The following is an 18,225-nucleotide window of genomic DNA, read 5'->3' as shown; positions in this document are numbered from 1 at the left end:
AATATATTCGGCACAAATAATTATGTGACGAACCTATATTTCTTTAGTTTCGTACCTCATAACTAGATACATAGATGTGCTTAATTATGTACATCACAATTCACAACTGTATTCTTTAGTTTTTGCTTTTGGTTGCTATATCGAAGGCCGGTTTCCTATCTCTATCGTAATTAATCAAACCAAACCGATACCAACACATGAATTCCACTAGCTATACTAAAATCCTTACTCCATCCACACAAAATTTTTGGGCCTAAGCTAGAGCTTTATTTGTTTATTTATTTTTATAAGTATATAAGACTTGGTAGTGAAATTAATAAATTGATGTGATGACGATCCGTGGACAATTTAAAAAACAAATATCATATTTAAAAATCATTGTACATAGTTATCAAATTCAAATACTAGTTATATAAGTTCGAATTATATTAAAAGATATACTAACTCCAACTTTATACCCAAAATCTTTATCCAAAAGCCTTTGGACCAACAATTTTTTTAATTTGACTTTTCATAAGTTCGTGCACTCACGTCTCCAAAGGCATTGCAAGTCAAAATCGTGTGTGCCACATTGTTCTAGCTTTATTTATATATAAGTACCTTATATTTTTATATACTTGACACCTTGTCCAAAAGGTACAATTATTTGAGCTAAAATGATATTGGTTTGAGTTAATATTTCAAATGATTTAAACATTAATAGTTTGCATTGTAATAAACCAATAATGAGGGGTGCAAAATAGATAAACTACAAAATTAAGGGTACAAGTATGTAATTATCCAATCTTATATATTGTGACGAACTCTCTTAATTGTTTTATCATCTCACTTTGGCAAGATCCATGGCTTCACTCCTCTTCTTCTTAGCTATCTTATGCTTTCATGCTTCAATCTCTCATGCAATCTACTATAATGCCCCTAAACCCATCAGCACCTACATTCCAAAACCGACTTCAAAAGCCTCGAACTTGATCGATGCATGTAGGCTTAGAACCTCAAAATGGGCGTCTAATCGTCGCGCTTTAGCTGATTGTGCCATTGGTTTTGGTAAAGGCGCTATAGGAGGAAAGAATGGTGCAATCTATGTGGTTACAAACCCTTCCGACGATCCCATCAACCCTAAACCAGGCACACTTCGTTATGGAGTGATCCAAACGAAACCGTTGTGGATTATATTTGCTAAGGATATGGTGATCAATCTCAAGAATGAACTTATCATGAACAGTTACAAGACCATCGATGGAAGAGGGGCGAAAGTTGAAATCGCGAATGGGCCTTGTATAACTATTCAAAAAGTGAGCCATGTGATTATACATGGAATCAGTATTCATGATTGTAAGCCTGGGAAACCAGGCCTTGTAAGAAGCACACCCATGCATGTGGGCCACCGTAGAGGCTCAGATGGAGACGCGGTTGAAATATTCGCATCAACGTACGTATGGATTGACCATTGCTACCTCGCTCGAGCGTATGATGGGCTAATTGATGTCATTCATGCTTCAAATTTTGTCACAATCTCTAATAACTTCTTTTCTCAACATGATAAGGTAAAAATACTAGCTTCTCATGCATCTATAAATGATTATATAATTTATATTGTTTTGTTGATTCAAGATGATATATGAAATTACGCAGGTTATGTTATTCGGCCACAACGACAACAATATTGAAGATAAAATCATGAAAGTGACTGTTGTTTATAATCATTTTGGCCCGGGACTAGTTCAAAGGATGCCAAGGTATTTTATGAATGAATATGATTCTAACATTGTAACTTCATCTTACATATATTACTTAAAAATCTCAGGGTGCGGTTAGGTTATGCACACGTGGCAAACAATCGTTACGATGAATGGCATATGTATGCGATCGGTGGAAGCGCGAATCCAACAATATTAAGCGAAGGGAACTATTATTTCGCGTCTAAAAATCCATCTAACAAAGAGGTACAATCTTGAAGAACTATGATTATGGTGTTAAGTTTTTTTTTTTTTCTTTTTTTTCCAATTTTATGTCTAAAGGTTTAATTGTCAAATCATTTGTAGGTGACTAAGAGGGAGTCTAACAAAGGCTGGAAGAACTGGAAATGGAGGTCTTCCAAAGACGTGTTTCTTGACGGAGCGTATTTCGTTCCATCTGGATGGGGAAGTTGTGCACCAGGTTACACGAAAGCACAATCTTTCGCGGTTGCACATGGCTCTCAAGTGCCTAGTCTTACTGCTAAGGCGGGACCGTTACGTTGTACATACAACAGAGCATGTTAAGAACTTTTTGATTCTGGTTTTCTTCTTTGTATATTCGTATCCTAATTAAGATACTTCCAAGGTTTTTCAACATGTAACTCGGTCTTAAGTGTTCATGAGAAAATGTGAACCTAGGCCCCTTCTTTTGCTTCTCAAAAGTAATGAATTAACATTATGATATTGAACTATATATTTATCCGACCAAGATGCTAATATTATCATGGTAGGTATTAATATGAAACTATACAAGTAGAGCGATTTTTAATAACGTCGATAAAGTGTTATTAACCCTTCATGTTACTGTTCTAATCTTTCCCCATTTCAGACGTCTACTCAACGTCTTTTACTCACAACTTACAAAACATTTTACTAATTTCACTGGCATTGGGTATCCATACTGGAATCCTTGATTTGGTCACATTCTTAGTTTATGTTTAGGCACTAGGAAAAGCCGGAATCATTCAAACTACTACTATGATACCATCTTGAAACTCCCTGAGCCCATGGTGTCTCAATGTCTGGGTTTACATATGTAATATACTTCTTAAACTTCAAACATTAACATAAAAACAATGGAAGTATCTCATACAAAGTCAAACTTGGAACGAAGCTAGTACAATGGCATTGCCTTAGTTATAAAACTAAGCAAATAAAATTTTGACTAAAATGGAAGCCAGTCTTGAGCCACGATAACCCGTTCAAGCGCCAATCATTCCTTATTCTTGCTTCAACTAACCTGTTAACCTGTTGTGCGTACAAAAGTTAGCATTGCTAAGTGAGTTTTAACTTTACTGTCTTACCCTTTTACTTCAGTTATTATAAAATAAAGCATGTGTAATTGTGTAAAAGAAAATTGTACTGCCACCACCCATCCACCACCACCACTGCCTACTGCTCCCCACGGCCAACATCTACCACTGCCTGCGGCCCAGCACCGCGATCGCCATCACTCATTACCCTATACCAAACAGACCTTGATAGTTTCATTGAGGTGAAATGACTTTAAGCATAATTTCACACCCCTAACTAAAACTAATTATTTATAGTATAATAAAGAGAACAAATTGTAGTAGATAAAATTGTGTTGTGAAATTTGAAGGGTATATATTTTTTAAAGGAAAGAATAACAACCGCCTCTTGTTATTTCAATGACAAAATCCATCGTTTATCAAGGAATGTCTCTAGAAATATAGTTGCATTTGCATGGAGAGGATTTGTTGCTAAATATAGATTCCAAATTCATAACATCCTCCATATAACTTCTATCCCAAACTATACCCCTAACTTGGCCTCCAACATGAAAGCCTTATGCTGGCTTCTTTTCCTCGTAATCTCATCCCATTCGATAAACAATGCATTTGTGTCTGCCAGCATACGGCGTCAACTAGGCCAGACAAATGAACCCCAATCTCTAACCGATATTTTTAATATCGAGGTTAACGTTGATGTACATTTACATTTTCCTAATTTAAGGCTTAAAAAGGCCTACTTTGCCCTCCAAGAATGGAAAAAGGTAATACACTCAGACCCGCACAACATGATCAAAAACTGGGATGGCATAGATGTGTGCTCGTATAATGGTGTGGTTTGTGCAAAATCACCTGATGATCCCAGCATATCAACTGTTGCAGGAATCGATCTAAACCGTGGAGACATCGAGGGCCAACTGCCCCCTCAACTAGGTCTATTAACCGACCTTAGCATGTTTCATATAAACACCAATAAATTTTCTGGGAATATCCCGAACACCTTCTCAAATCTTGCGATCCTTAACGAGTTCGACATAAGTAATAACCAATTCGCGGGAACATTTCCTAATGTTGTCTTGTACATGCCTAAACTGAAGTATCTAGATATTAGATTCAACAATTTCCAAGGGTTGTTACCACCTCAACTGTTTGATAAAGATCTTGATGCTATTTTCTTGAACAACAATCGATTTTCTTCAAACATTCCAGAAAATCTTGGGAATTCTAACGCGTCGGTGATAGTGTTTGCGAATAATGAGCTTAAAGGGTGCATTCCTAAGAGCATTGGTCAAATGGCTAACTTAGACGAGGTTATTTTCGCTAATAACCAATTATCCGGTTGTCTACCAAAGGAACTAGGGTTGCTTCATAATATAAAGGTTTTAGATTTGAGTAATAATGATTTTGTGGGGTGCATTCCACATGAGTTAGGGAATTTAAAGGGTGTTGAGAAGATTGATATCTCACATAATCAGTTGATTGGTAGTGTGGTTGATGTTATTTGTACCTTGCCAAAACTAGTATCTTTTAGGTTTAAGGATAATTATTTTAATGGGTTGGAAAAGAAATGCGAAAAACTGGTGAAACCGGGGCTTGCTCTTGATCACCGGTTGAATTGTTTGCCGCATAAACCGGATCAAAAGCATGAGGTTCAGTGTTTGCCAGTGGTGAACCGGCACATTGATTGTGAATCAGTAGGGTGTTATAAGCCTGAGGGAAAGCCTGATCAAGAGTCTAAAAGGAAAAAACCGCCAAATGATAACGATAGAGGTGCGCGTGGGTCAATTTGGATTGGTTTTAGAACCTAACTCAATGAATGTCGAAATTCTCGGTTACTAGAAAATCCTTTTTGGAAGAGGAAGCCTTGTAAATTTGTTGTTTAGAGCATAGAAGCTAGAAACTAATCATGTATGCAGAAACGGCTCCCTCAATATTATAGATGTTTTTAAGCATTTGTCATCTTAATTCTTTGGGTTCCTTTTATAATGTTAACCTCTTATGGTCTCAAAAGATTTAGTATATCACTAGATATTGCTAACGTCTTTAATATATGCATCAACACATAGTACTCAACGAAGGTTGCACATATAGATCTAAAATAATATAAAAAATACACTTCGAGTTTAATGATATATATCATTCTCTCAAAATAATAATAACAATAATAATAATAATTAAAGATATAGGATCGTCATGTCATTATAAAATTTCATACCATGACCGACTCGTAAAAGTTTAAAAGTGAGTGTCACGTGACTCGCTTAGGGGTCGTTTGAAAGAGCCATGGTAATGACGCTAGTCACGTGTCACATGACTCGCTTAGTTGTCATGTAAAAGAGCCATGGTACAACGCTGTGACTAATATGCTGATCATTTCCCTTTCACGTTATTCACATTCCCCTTAATTAATGCCATTTTAATTTTTAATCCCTTCAAATATTTACTAATCACCGTTGCTAATCCTACGGTTCATATTGCTGCGTGTTTGATGTGGATTTGATGCCCGATTTTTGGCTTTTAAACATTCTTTCCACAACACCCCTTAAGTTTCCATAGTTTGTCATTTGTTTCCCTTACAGATTACATTATTTTTCAAAGTTTCTGTTGAACTTTTTTTTTGTTTTTGAACATCAAGTGTGCATATTTAATACTTTTAAACGGATTAAATTATATATGATCTGCTATATAAAGGGAAAAAATGCTACTAATCTTACTATAATATGAAAGCAATACAATATATCAACATAGCATTCAACTAGCATGTTCACATAGGTTTCCGAGTCATCAGGTTTCTATATATAGAATTGTCACATTATTTACTAGTTAATGTTTTCTATAATCATAACCTCGCTAACTAATGTTTTCTATAATCATAACCAACCATTTTCTTTCAAATGATTTATAAATCGATTTTGCCACAATTAATTATTTGTAACTGATTTGTGTTCTTTTTTTTAATATGACTATTATTTTAACAATTCAATTATTTGTATAACAGTTTCTAGTTCCATCATTTATACATATTTTTCTTACATCTTATGGTTTTGCATAGAACAAGGTAAAAAATTCTTATGATATCTACATATATATAATGTTTGAAATATTTTTAACCCGTGTGTAACACAGACCAGTATCTTAGTAAGTAATATATTATCAAAACCTAACTCATATTTGCACTACTAATCTCAAATTTAATATTTTATTATATTTATATCAAATTACCGTATTTACATTGAAAAGGTATTTTACTTACTTTATGACTGAAAAAGTAGAATTTTTTATATAGTTATATTTAATTTATAAAATGAAAATGAACTTATAACATATAAGATGTTACTAGATCATCCTACATGGCATATCATTCAATTATAACATTTTAACCCGTAAATGGCTTTCTCGTTGATGGCGCACGGATGATGGTTAAGGCTTGAGATCTTTGAGGTCTTAGATTTGAAACCTGACATAAGGGAGTTTTCGATCCCAAAGTGGTGGGTTTCCTCGTTGATGGTATTTCTGAACGAATTAGGTATGCAGTGTCAAAATTAGTATTGACGATTGACATCCAATCTCAGAAATACTCACTCGGGTATTGGCTGTGGTTCCAAACATTTAAAGAAAAAATAATATATCTTAAATTAACATCCAACTCAATTAACCCATGTTTTAATATTAATGAATGTTAGGGGCTAAGTGTGATATTATCAAATTAGAAGGTACCTAATTATACATTGATACAAAATAAAAACCTTTAATCCTAAATGAGGAAAAAGTTCAATAAAATTAATGGTAACATGATTAATCCACCACAAGGATTAAAATCGTGGGCTTCACATATATTTTATATAAATAAACTATATACACATATAAGATTGAATCCCCCTTGTATTTCTCTCTAAAATTCTAAGCTTTGGAGTTTGTCAATTAATTTGTAAGTTTTCCTTTCTAATTGTTTGTTGTAAATTTATGTTTATATATGTATCCTTTTATCAACATGGTATCCATAAAATTTGTTCACTAGTTACTTGGATTACTATTTAAAATATATGGATCTATTTCTATAATCATGTTATAGAAAAACATGTATTTAAATCACCATATTACTCATCTGATTAGTTATATGTGAAATTAGTTACTGGTTACTCAATTTACTATTTGATATATGATAATATATATGGATTTCGATGATCAAGTTAAAGAAAAACATGCTAAAATCAGCTGATTACTCATCCGGTCCGAATTTTAGTTAATGGTTACTTGAATTATGTTTTGATCGATATGTGAATTCACGGATATTAATTAGATCATGTTTAAATAATAAGAATAAAAAAGATCCAGAGTTATTAATTGTGTAGATATTTTAATTTATCTATCAATTAAATTAAAGTTTTTATTTTCAAAAAGTTAGATTTTGTGGCATTAATGTTTGCATTTTCTTATATATACGCGTTTTTTGAAATTTTCATATAAAATTTAATGACAAAAAAATATAAAATATTTAATTACAACTAATAAATGCTAGATTTTAATTAATATATAGTTTATGAAATCTTTAATTAAACTACATCATAAAAGAATATTAGATTTATATCATAGTGTTTGAATCAAATACAAATGACTTTTATCATGAAAAATATGCAAATAATAAAAGTAATTATGTTAACACTAAAGTAATTTTTATTACTTTATAGCTTTTTTATTAGAGCAATTATTATTACACTATTTTATTTTTTATAACATAATTACTTTAGTTTAAACCTATAAACTGGATCTCACCACTTATATCAGAATAACCAAAAACAAAAATTAACTAAAATTATGTTTTGATTACCAGTTATTGTTAATTAATTTGTCATGAAATTATGCAGGCGTTATGGGACAATATTATCAGAAAGCAATTGCAATTTTCCTCATTTGCTCATCATTTCTTTATCCTCCCTTGACCATTTCGGATTCAACTAAAGGATACGTCAAAATCAAACTGAAAAAACTAAAACCGAATGACGTGAAACGTGTTACATCACTCCCCAAGCTGAATCAGGCGGGTGGTGAAAATAATCCGAGTGGGACACAAGAGTCGGGTATGGTGATGTTAAAGAACTACAGGGACACTCAATACTATGGTGAGATTAGCATTGGCACCCCACCTCAGAAGTTCACTGTAGTTTATGACACTGGTAGCTCTAATATGTGGGTTCCATCGTCCGAATGTGTGTTCTCGGTGAGTTTATGTAACGTATATGCTCTTGCTTCGTTCATCCAAAGTACAGTTCAAGAATGTCAAACACATTCAAGGGAAATGGTTAGTCAAATACTATTCACAATATAATATATTTAACCAATGATTACCGAGGAAGTCCTTTAAAATATATTTTAGTATCTTCCTGGGATATAACGTATCTGTTGATAATTCTCCACAATCACTAGATAATCAGCACCACCATTATACGTACCTAGTAATAATCCCAGTAATAACAAGGCTATCAGCAGAGTTTAGAAAGGACGGAAACTGTACTCCTTTAATTAAACCCTTTCTTCCTGGCCTATAGCCAGTGTTGCAAAAATCCCGATTAGGCGTTGACTAATCACCGATTAATCGCTAGTCCCCACTTCACTGATTAATTTTGGTCTAATCGGCCAATTAATCAGTCAATGGTCAAATCCGGAAAAAATCAAGATTAATCGGACTTAATCAGCTTTTTATGATAAGGTTCCAGCCAAAATTGGCGGTTTCCGGAGGGATTCCGGCCAAAATCAGCGGTTTTGGCGAGATTCCAGCCAAAATCTGGAGTTTCCAGCGCGATTCTAGCCAATTTCCGGCCAAGATGTGTTTGTGTAAGTATAAAACTAAAAATTACATATAAAAATTTATGCGTGTATATCTAAAACTGTAAATTATACATTAAAGTCTGACCCGATTAATCATAATTAATTCCGATTAATCGTTAGTCTTCACCCCGCCGCCCGACTAACGACTAACTATTTTTAAAACGCTGCCTATAGCTGATAAAAACACAGCTACCATTTACCTACCTTATAGTTGAATAGGTACAAATTTTGTGATATGAATCAGGTTTACGCGGACAATCACAACTAGAAAACTGACTTAATTTAATTTTGACTAAAAAATACATAGATAGTTCAAAACTAGAACAAAAAATATGTAACATTTTATAATATTTTGGATAATCATCAAGAAGCAACATGTTTCATGAGTTTTGGAGTTGGAGTCTCTCTGGAAACAACCTCAATGTAACAATTTGAACTTGATCATGTGGTAATCATGAGATCTATTTTTCTATAGAGAAATCATTTAGTTTGAGTAATAATTTGATTAGTAATGGGACTTTTTGGTCTACTCTTATGCGTCCGGTCCATCTGATTTGCCAAGCTTAGTTCCAATCCAACCTATCATCTTTTCACCTTTGTTTTTGACACTTACTCACACAAGCATATATATGACAAGTTGGTCTTGTAATGTACAGGGAAATATGCTGCAATTTCATACGGCAGTGGATCAATATCTGGAATCATTAGCAAAGACGACGTCAAAGTTGGAGATTTGGTTATTGAAGAACAGGTAAACATGAATATATATATTTTTCATCATTTTTCTCATGTTATACTCTACCATTCAATATTGTTAACAAGTTGATGGTTTTGATATATGATCAGGAGTTCATCGAGGCGACAATGGAGCCTGGAGTTGTATTTATGAACGGAAAATTTGATGGCATACTTGGACTTGGGTTCAAGGAGATATCCGTAGGAAATGTAACTCCAGTATGGTATGTTCGTTATCACTGCTAGAGCGATGAACCAATACATGGGTGATCGTATTTTTGTTATCACTGTTAGAATATAAACACCATACAATATTATATAGGGATAATATGATCGATCAAGGTCTAGTTGAAGATAAAGTGTTCTCTTTTTGGTTGAACCGTGATGTTAACGAAGAAAAAGGGAGTGAAATTGTTTTTGGAGGGGTTGATCCTGATCATTTCACCGGTAATCATACTTATGCTCCGGTCACGCAAAAGGGTTACTGGCAGGTTGTTATTCTACCCATAAATCCATACTGATTCTTCCATTAGTTAGTAATTATAGTTTATAGAATCTGATATTTTATATATGTGTCAAATGTACACTTTAATACTTTATTATGCTATATTCAGGTAAATTGTACAGTATTTTTTTTTTTCAATTTTTAAATTTTTTTAGCGTATTTGTATATATATTTACGATTTTACGCCAAAATTAGTAATTTGTGAATTGGAAAAGCTATATGCGACATGAAATCTGGTCGAAAATACCTGGTTTTCTAGTAGTGATATGTGATATAATGATTAATCTTTTGTTGCTTTACTCTATGAAAGTTCGATCTAGGCGATGTTCTTATCGATAGCAAATCCAAAGGTACGTTTTAGTTTGTTAATAACAATTTTTCATACCAAATTGTCGCATTTGATAGATGAATCGGTTTCTTTACGTAGAATATTGTCAAAACGGATGTTCCGCGATTGCAGACTCAGGAACTTCTCTGATAGCAGGCCCAACAGTATGCATAATCTAACTTAAGTGTACATTATTTTTTACCTAGTAACCATGATGAACAAATTTTAAATATATATATATATATATATGTTGTTTTTACTTTTAGTCTGTGATCACCGAGATAAATAACGCGATTGGAGCTAAGACCTTTGAGCATACTCAGCTGCAATCCGAATCTGAAGAGGTACAAATTACGAGACCAACTGTTTGCTTCATGTTTTGTTGTTGGTTTTCTTAGTAACCAATTAATAAGTTGATAAAATTCAGCTTTCTGATCGTTCTGTGGGGACAATGGATATCTCAACTGTTGATTGTGCGAACATTGCCTCCATGCCGAATATTTCATTTGTGATCGGTGGCAACGAATTTGCCCTTTCACCTCAGGAGGTACTCTCTTAACATAGTTTCTACTCATTTTTTAACAAAATAAATAGTTTCTTTTATAAGTGCATAACATTTTGCTCTTTTGGTGGTGTGTTGTAGTACCTTGTTAAAGATGGAGAGGGTAATTGTGTTAGCGGCTTCATGCCCCTCAACGTGCCTCCTCCTCATGGTCCTATGTGGTACGTATGTAAACGGGTTAATTTGGGATGGATTCTATCTCAAACAAGTCAAGTTTAAAAACTTATCTAACAACGAGTGGGAGAAAGCGGTTAAAATTCGTCCCAACTATATTTCAAATATGTTTAATCTATTAATCCAAGCAAGCTAGAAATTATTTTACAAGTGTAGGTTTAATGTTTATAATCATATTAACACATTAACCATTGATAATTTTTTTAAAGAAAGATGGATACAAAATGTTTACAGATAGACTCAACCAGACCTTATTGTTTTAAGGTTACCCTATCTTCGTTACTATTTTTGGTATATGAGAAGTAACATTTGTGTGATGCTTTAGGATCTTGGGAGATGTTTTCATGGGTGCTTACCACACCGTATTCGACTATGGAAATCTAAGAGTTGGATTCGCTAAGGCGGCATAGACGAGTCTAGATGTTTGTTTTCATTGGTTCGTATGTCGTTGCCATACAAATGGTTATTGGGAATAAAAATGTTTGTATATACATCAATCGATTGTGGTTATAATCTTGAACGTATCATATGGGTGAGGCAATTGATCATAGTTTAATCACATGTCTTGAATGAATATTATTAGATTGATGAAAATTTTAATGTTTGAAAGTTTCATGAAACTGTTGGGTAGTTGATAACTTGATACTAGCAAGCATTTGTTAGATCTACAGGGGAAAAAAAAATACAAGCATGACGGGTTTACCCGAAATCCAAAACATTCGGAACGGGAATACCTAATGCCCGACGGGTATTGGGTTAGGCATGTGATTAGTTTTAATTTTTTTGCGGGCATAGATGGGTATGGAATTAGGTGATACCCGGACATGTTACCCTAAACCACATACCCGTCTACCTTATATATATATATACATATATATATATATATACATATATATATATATATATATACATATATATATATATAGGGTAGGGTTAACGTAAAAAACAATATTTTTGTGAGAAGAATAAGAATAGATCTAGACCCTTAGATTTATGATCTAGAGGTTGAGATTAGTAGTTCTTAAAAAAATATATATTCATATTTACATGTTATAGTGTTCTATTTAGGTGGTTTTTTCTTTATTTTAAAGCATTTTCACACTTTTCACAAAACAATTGTTTTTTATTTGAACCCTCTTATATATATATATATATATATATAGGGTAAGGATCCTAAGAGAACCCTTTGCAAATTGAGAACTTTGAGAACCATTTTGGACCACTAAAAACACTTTTAAAAAAATATTTAAAAAAATCATAAAACAAAAATAAAAAAAAATTAAAAAAGTAAAAAAACCAAAATTCTTATATTTCATTCCAGTTTCATATAAAAAAAACGTCGTATTATATACACATGTATAATTTTATTTAATCTTTAGTTACGTAATATACACATATGTACAGTATCATTTATCTTAAATTATACATATGTGTATAAAAAACATGTAACTGTACATATATCAATATATGTATATATTATACATATGTGTATATAATTTAGCTAAACCGAGATTTTTTTTATTAAACTGGGATGTTAAAATAAGAATTTTGGTTTTTTTACTTTTTTTATTTTTGTGTTTTTTTATTTTATAATTTTTTTTATTTTTGAGTTTTTTGTAGTTCAAAGTGGTTCTTATAGTTCTCAATTTCAAAAAAGTTCTTTCATAATCCTGATCCTCTATATATATATATATATATACAAACATCTGATTAACCCGAATTAAAAGTTCAAAAATTTTATTTATAATTTTATTTTCCCTCAGCCTACCTTAACCCTTGTCTAGTAAAGCTCCATTTTAATAGATTTATCACAATATAAAAAAAAACTTTAGATATATTTTTAATGATATTATTTATATTTTATATGTTATGAATTATATACATAAATTGATATAAATATAAAGGTTATAATAATATTGTTTGTATATCTATGACAACATTTATATGTAAGAAATGTATCATATTTTAATTTTTAATAGTAAAAAAATGTAATTGGTAATCCTAACAAGAAATTTTCCATTTTAATAAACTAACTGCTACACGCGGGCATCAAGCAACCCGTTGGGCGTTGGGTAATGCAACACCCCACTAAATCGAAAGCACATGGTTTACAGATAATTGAATCATGAACACATTAAATTAAAAGAGAATACTAAAATGCATTCATAATCATTCAAACGATTGTTTACATAAACATTGTTTCAAGTTACACACACAGATGATCCAAATTAACATAAGGAAAACAAGTAATTTATGTCAATCACATCATGTACCTTGTTCATGCATGCCTTATCGAGCTTACTCATATTCTTAAAAATATACTACAAAACGTTAACTAAAAATAGTTGATGAGCTTGTGAGTTTAAGACACGATAAATCACTATTTCATAATGCGTGAAACACTGTACATCATATGCCATATTAATATTCACACGTAAGGTTTGTAATTTATTTTCTTTTGTTTGAATACGTTATATATTTTTCTCACTTTTAAGTTATAGATATCTTTACAACTTAATTAATTAACTAAGCAACTTATTTATTTTAAAAAAAATATTTATGTATAGAATTAATTATTAAAAGTTTAAAAAAATCTATAAATTAGTGACAAAAATATAACTTCAACATTCGAAAATAAGTAAGTTGAATAAAAACGTATAAAATAACATACATTTTATTAAATAAATAAGTGGTTAATTAAATAACATTTTTTTTTTCAAATCTATAAAATGTAAGTTTTCTACATATTTTAATAAAGTAAAATAATTGTGACATATGTGAGTTTACAGTTAAACCTCATAACTTTTTTCCCTCCAAAACCAAGATATTAAGGTGTTGTTTGTTTTTTAAGACAAAAATTGTCTGCAATCTGATTTCATCTGATTTAATGTCTGTAACTGAAGATGTGGTATAAGGTCTGCAATCTGAAAATATAATACTGTTTGTTTTATAAACTGGATATCGTCTGCATTAGTTACCTATCATATATATTAAAGTAGATAAAAGTCATTTAACGTTTGTAGACTGCTAAAATAATTGTTAGTGGTGTATGAACTATGGATGCGAGTGGTGGTAGACGATTGTGGTAGGCGGTGAACGGTGGGTGGTGGACGGTTGTGGTGGTGGGTGGTGGACCGTGATGGTGGCTGACAATGGGTGGTGGTGGTGATGAACAGTGGTGGTGGGTGGTGGACTATGGTGGTGGTGGATGGTTGTGGCGGGTGGTGGTGGTGGATGGTGGTGGCGGTGGACGGTGGGTGGTGGCGGATGGTGGTGGTGATGGACGGTGGGCGGTGGATGGTTGTGGTAGTGGACGGTGGTTGTGGCCGACGGAGGTGGTGGTGGTGATGGACGGTGGTAGTGGTGGTGATGATGAACGGTGGTGGTGGCGGACGGTGGGTGGTGGTGGTGGCGGACGGTGGGTGGTGGTGGTGGCGGCGGACGGTGGATGGTGGACGTTGGCGGCGGCAGGCGGTGGGTGGTGGTGGCGACAGACGGTGGTGGTGGTGGCGGCGGACGGTGGTGGTGGGAGGTGGTGGCGGCGGACGGTGGATGGTGGTGGTGGTGGCGGATGGGGGGTGGTGGTGGTGTTGGACATTGAGTGTTGGTGCTTGGTATGATGTTAAGAAGTGCGAAGATGTGTGAAGATAGTGAAAAAAGCTTATTTTTTAAGACCATAAAAACAATTTTCAGATCTTTGTTTTTTTAAAAAACAAACAGTCTTCAAGAGCTTATGTCTGCGCGCTCGCAGACATAGGCTCCTTGCAGACCTTATAAGCAAAAACAAACACAACCTAATTGATCATAATTAATGTTTTAAAAACCGGTATTTTAGTTGTACCGGATTAGGCTAAAAAATAGTACAACCGGTTGAACCGGTTTATTCCGGGAGGTTCAACCGGTTGAATAGTTTGCCTTATAATTTCCTATAATGTAACTTCAATCTAAAAATAACCCAAAACTAAATGATTTTTATTACAAAAAATAATCTAAAATTAATCCATATTAAAAAAATAATGCAATAGCACTCAATTTTAAAAAAGTAGCCCTAAAGTTTACACGTTTGAATGATAATTGTTGGGTTCAAAATGATTTTGAAAAAATATAGGAAGCATCATCATCATCATCATCGTACTCAGTATATCCCACCAATAGCAAAGCTATGGTAGGGTCTGAGGAGGGTAAGATGTAGACAACCTTACCTCAACCCCATAGGGATAGAGAGGCTGCTTCCGGTGAGACCCCCGGCTCGATAGTAGTTTTACATCAAGCCTTGGACATAAGACACAATCATCGGGACACCGGCTGATTGGTGCATGTACCGTTGTCTTTCGGCTATCAACGCCACCACATGATGCCTGAAAAACCGGTACTTTAGACAAAAACCGCCGGTACGATGTTCTAGCAAATCGGTCAAAAATACCAGACTCAAAATACCGACCTAGTGTGTGAAATCCGGTTTAACCGGTTCAACCGGGCGGTTTGAACCGGTTTTTAAAACACTGATCATAATATAACTTCATATTCACTTTACTTTTATATTTTATTTTTTATTATATTTATAAATTTTTATAAAAATATATGTTGACATATTATTTTACTTTATATTCGAAAATGTTTTGGTGAAATCCAAAAATTAACAACAAGTCATGTTTGTTAATGATTGAAAAGAATATCAAATGCTATCATTAACATATTTTACTATGTATATTGTTGAAGATTATAAAGAAAAACAAAACTCGAACAAGCTTTCATTTTTACAAAGTAATTTTTTAATTATTAAATCATAAATCTATGCTTGAAAGTTGATCATTTTTATAAAATCAATCCATTTATCTATTATTATTATTGTTGTTGTTGTTGTTGTAAATTGTCATACAAATTTATAAATTATAAATATATGCTTTAAATTTATCAATTTATTTTTCAGTTAATTTAGTAAACTGTATATTTTTTTTGATTAATTTAGTAATTATATACCAATCACTTTCATATATAACAAATTTTATCATATTTAACTTTTGTTTTTTTTATCAAGGATTGTTTCGAGTTTTGTGGAACTTAAATTTAGTTTTAACACTCAAAAATTGGTAAATAGATTGTTTGATACAAGTTAACTACATTTGGGTCAAAATTTGTTATGGGTCAAAAATGAGAAATATGAGTTTTTTTTAAAGTTTGAGAATGTAAATAGATTTATCGTCAAATTTGTTACGAGTTTAAAGTGTTGGCTTAAAAATGTCAAACGGATGAAAGTTAGAATTTTAAACATGATTTTGGTTTCAAATTTATTTTTAAGGACATTTTTGAAAAAAAAAATCAAAATGTTCGGGATTTGGTAAATTGACTATTTTTTCCTCGACTATAAAAATTTAAGAATATATAGTGAAAACTTACAACATGCCACCCCTAGGCCTATCAATACTTCTAACTTGTATTAAATTTGAAATATTTGTGTCAACATTAATTTTTCCTTCAACGGTGATCAGAGCGTTGTATGAGAAGCATGTCATACAAAACTATGCTCAAATGAAACAAAATATTCACAAAATTGAATAGGTTAATTTTAGTATACCACAATAGATACCACAATAGATGTAGTATAGATACCACAATAGATGTAATACATTTTTTTCGTATACGTTATGTAATTATTTTCTTTACGTGTAATTTTATAATTTGGATAATCGTGTGTGTTACACGAGGTCTAAAACTAGTAAAAATAATAAAAGAAAAAAAAAGGAAACATAGCATTTCTAGCATATGGGTTCAAAACCGCTAACAAAATTAATTGTTAGAGACTAATTTACACAAAAAATTTCATTTTGGGTTGAATAATCTATGGGATGTAAAGCACAAGAACCAAAATTGCAATTTACTCTATGATATGATATTATATTATTTAACATAGTAATATAATTGAATTAATGCAATAAATTGTTATGGAGAAGATACGATCATACGAGACCTTACATTACGATATGATGATGTGATACAATGCAATGCAACAGGATGCAATGTGATGATGTGATACAATGCAATGCAAGAGGATGCAATATATTACATTATGATATCATATAAGGTATTTTTGTAATCTTATTGTCATTTAATAAATATATCTTTTATATCTGAAATGTGATCTGATGAGTATAAAAACATATAAGTTGATTAATTAATAAATAAAATTTTAAGTAAATCTATAAATTAAAGGTGAACAAAAATATATCTTACTCAAACAAAGGAAAATAAATAAATTAAATAAAATGTATAAAAAATATACATTTTTATTAAATAAGTAAGTGGCTAATTAATTGAGAGCTTTTTTTTCAAAACTATACAATGTAAGTGATAAAAAAAATAAAAGAAACATAGCGTTTATAGTATCAGAGGTCAAAACCGCTAACAAAATTAAACATTATGGGCTAATATGCACAAAAGTTTCATTTTGGACTGAATAATATAGAGGGGTGTAAACCAAAGGAGCCAAAATTGCAATTTACTCTATGATATGGTATGATGATATGATATGATATGATAATCTTATTGAATTAATGCAATAAATTGTTATGGATACGATACGTGACATTACATTAAGATATGATGTGATACAATGCAATGTAGCAAAATGCAATATATTACATTAATTACGATATCATGTAAGGCATTTTCGTAATATTATTGTCATTTAACAAATATACTTTATAATTAATATATGAAATGTGATCTCACGAATATAAATATTTTCTAGAGGGTCTTTTGTAACATTTAGGATCTTTCGTATTTGTTTACCTGATTCGGGAACGTAATTCGGGCTTTCGAATTAATGAAAACTTGTATTTATTAGTATTTAACTTGGTTTAACTTATTTTATATATTCATAACTTTCAGTTATGTCAAATAGCCCTTAGAAATCCTTAAAATCACTTAAAATGGCTTTAATATGTATTTTTGGAACATCGGGGACCAAAACTAACCAAAATAGAAAGTGCAGACCACCATCCATGCCACGCCGCGCGGGGAGGGTGGCTTCATCTGGTCGCTTAGGGTACTACAGATTAGATTTTTGGTTATTACGGGTTTTAATGCAAAATCGCTTATTTTCG

At 32.3% G+C, this 18,225-nt stretch overlaps 2 protein-coding genes and 1 pseudogene across 3 annotated transcripts; all 3 read left to right on the top strand.

Moving 5' to 3' along the window:
* The first annotated feature begins 338 nt into the window (after nucleotides 1-338).
* LOC143531319 (putative pectate lyase 2) lies at nucleotides 339-2,264 on the top strand. The gene is made up of 4 exons (XM_077026639.1): nucleotides 339-1,547; nucleotides 1,636-1,739; nucleotides 1,808-1,946; nucleotides 2,046-2,264. The coding sequence occupies exons 1-4, from the start codon at nucleotides 843-845 to the stop codon at nucleotides 2,262-2,264; spliced, it is 1,167 nt and encodes a 388-aa protein (XP_076882754.1). The 5' UTR covers nucleotides 339-842.
* Nucleotides 2,265-3,373: 1,109 nt separating this feature from the next.
* Nucleotides 3,374-4,931, top strand: LOC143531318 (pollen-specific leucine-rich repeat extensin-like protein 1). The gene has a single exon (XM_077026638.1). The coding sequence runs from the start codon at nucleotides 3,541-3,543 to the stop codon at nucleotides 4,798-4,800; it is 1,260 nt and encodes a 419-aa protein (XP_076882753.1). The 5' UTR covers nucleotides 3,374-3,540; the 3' UTR covers nucleotides 4,801-4,931.
* Nucleotides 4,932-7,862: 2,931 nt separating this feature from the next.
* LOC143531317 (cardosin-F-like) lies at nucleotides 7,863-11,725 on the top strand (annotated as a pseudogene). Its single transcript, XR_013135002.1, has 10 exons — nucleotides 7,863-8,291; nucleotides 9,475-9,569; nucleotides 9,665-9,777; nucleotides 9,876-10,044; nucleotides 10,369-10,408; nucleotides 10,486-10,550; nucleotides 10,653-10,730; nucleotides 10,814-10,933; nucleotides 11,030-11,109; nucleotides 11,448-11,725. The product of XR_013135002.1 is annotated as a cardosin-F-like (transcript).
* The last annotated feature ends 6,500 nt before the right edge of the window (nucleotides 11,726-18,225 follow it).

This window comes from Bidens hawaiensis, unplaced genomic scaffold, assembly GCF_021521415.1.
Source record: "Bidens hawaiensis isolate Kalapana, Puna unplaced genomic scaffold, B.hawaiensis_p1.1 tig00009159_1, whole genome shotgun sequence".
Taxonomy (NCBI): Eukaryota; Viridiplantae; Streptophyta; class Magnoliopsida; order Asterales; family Asteraceae; genus Bidens; species Bidens hawaiensis.
The sequence above is the reverse complement of the archived record's forward strand: the minus strand, read 5'-3'. Positions and strand labels throughout refer to the sequence as shown.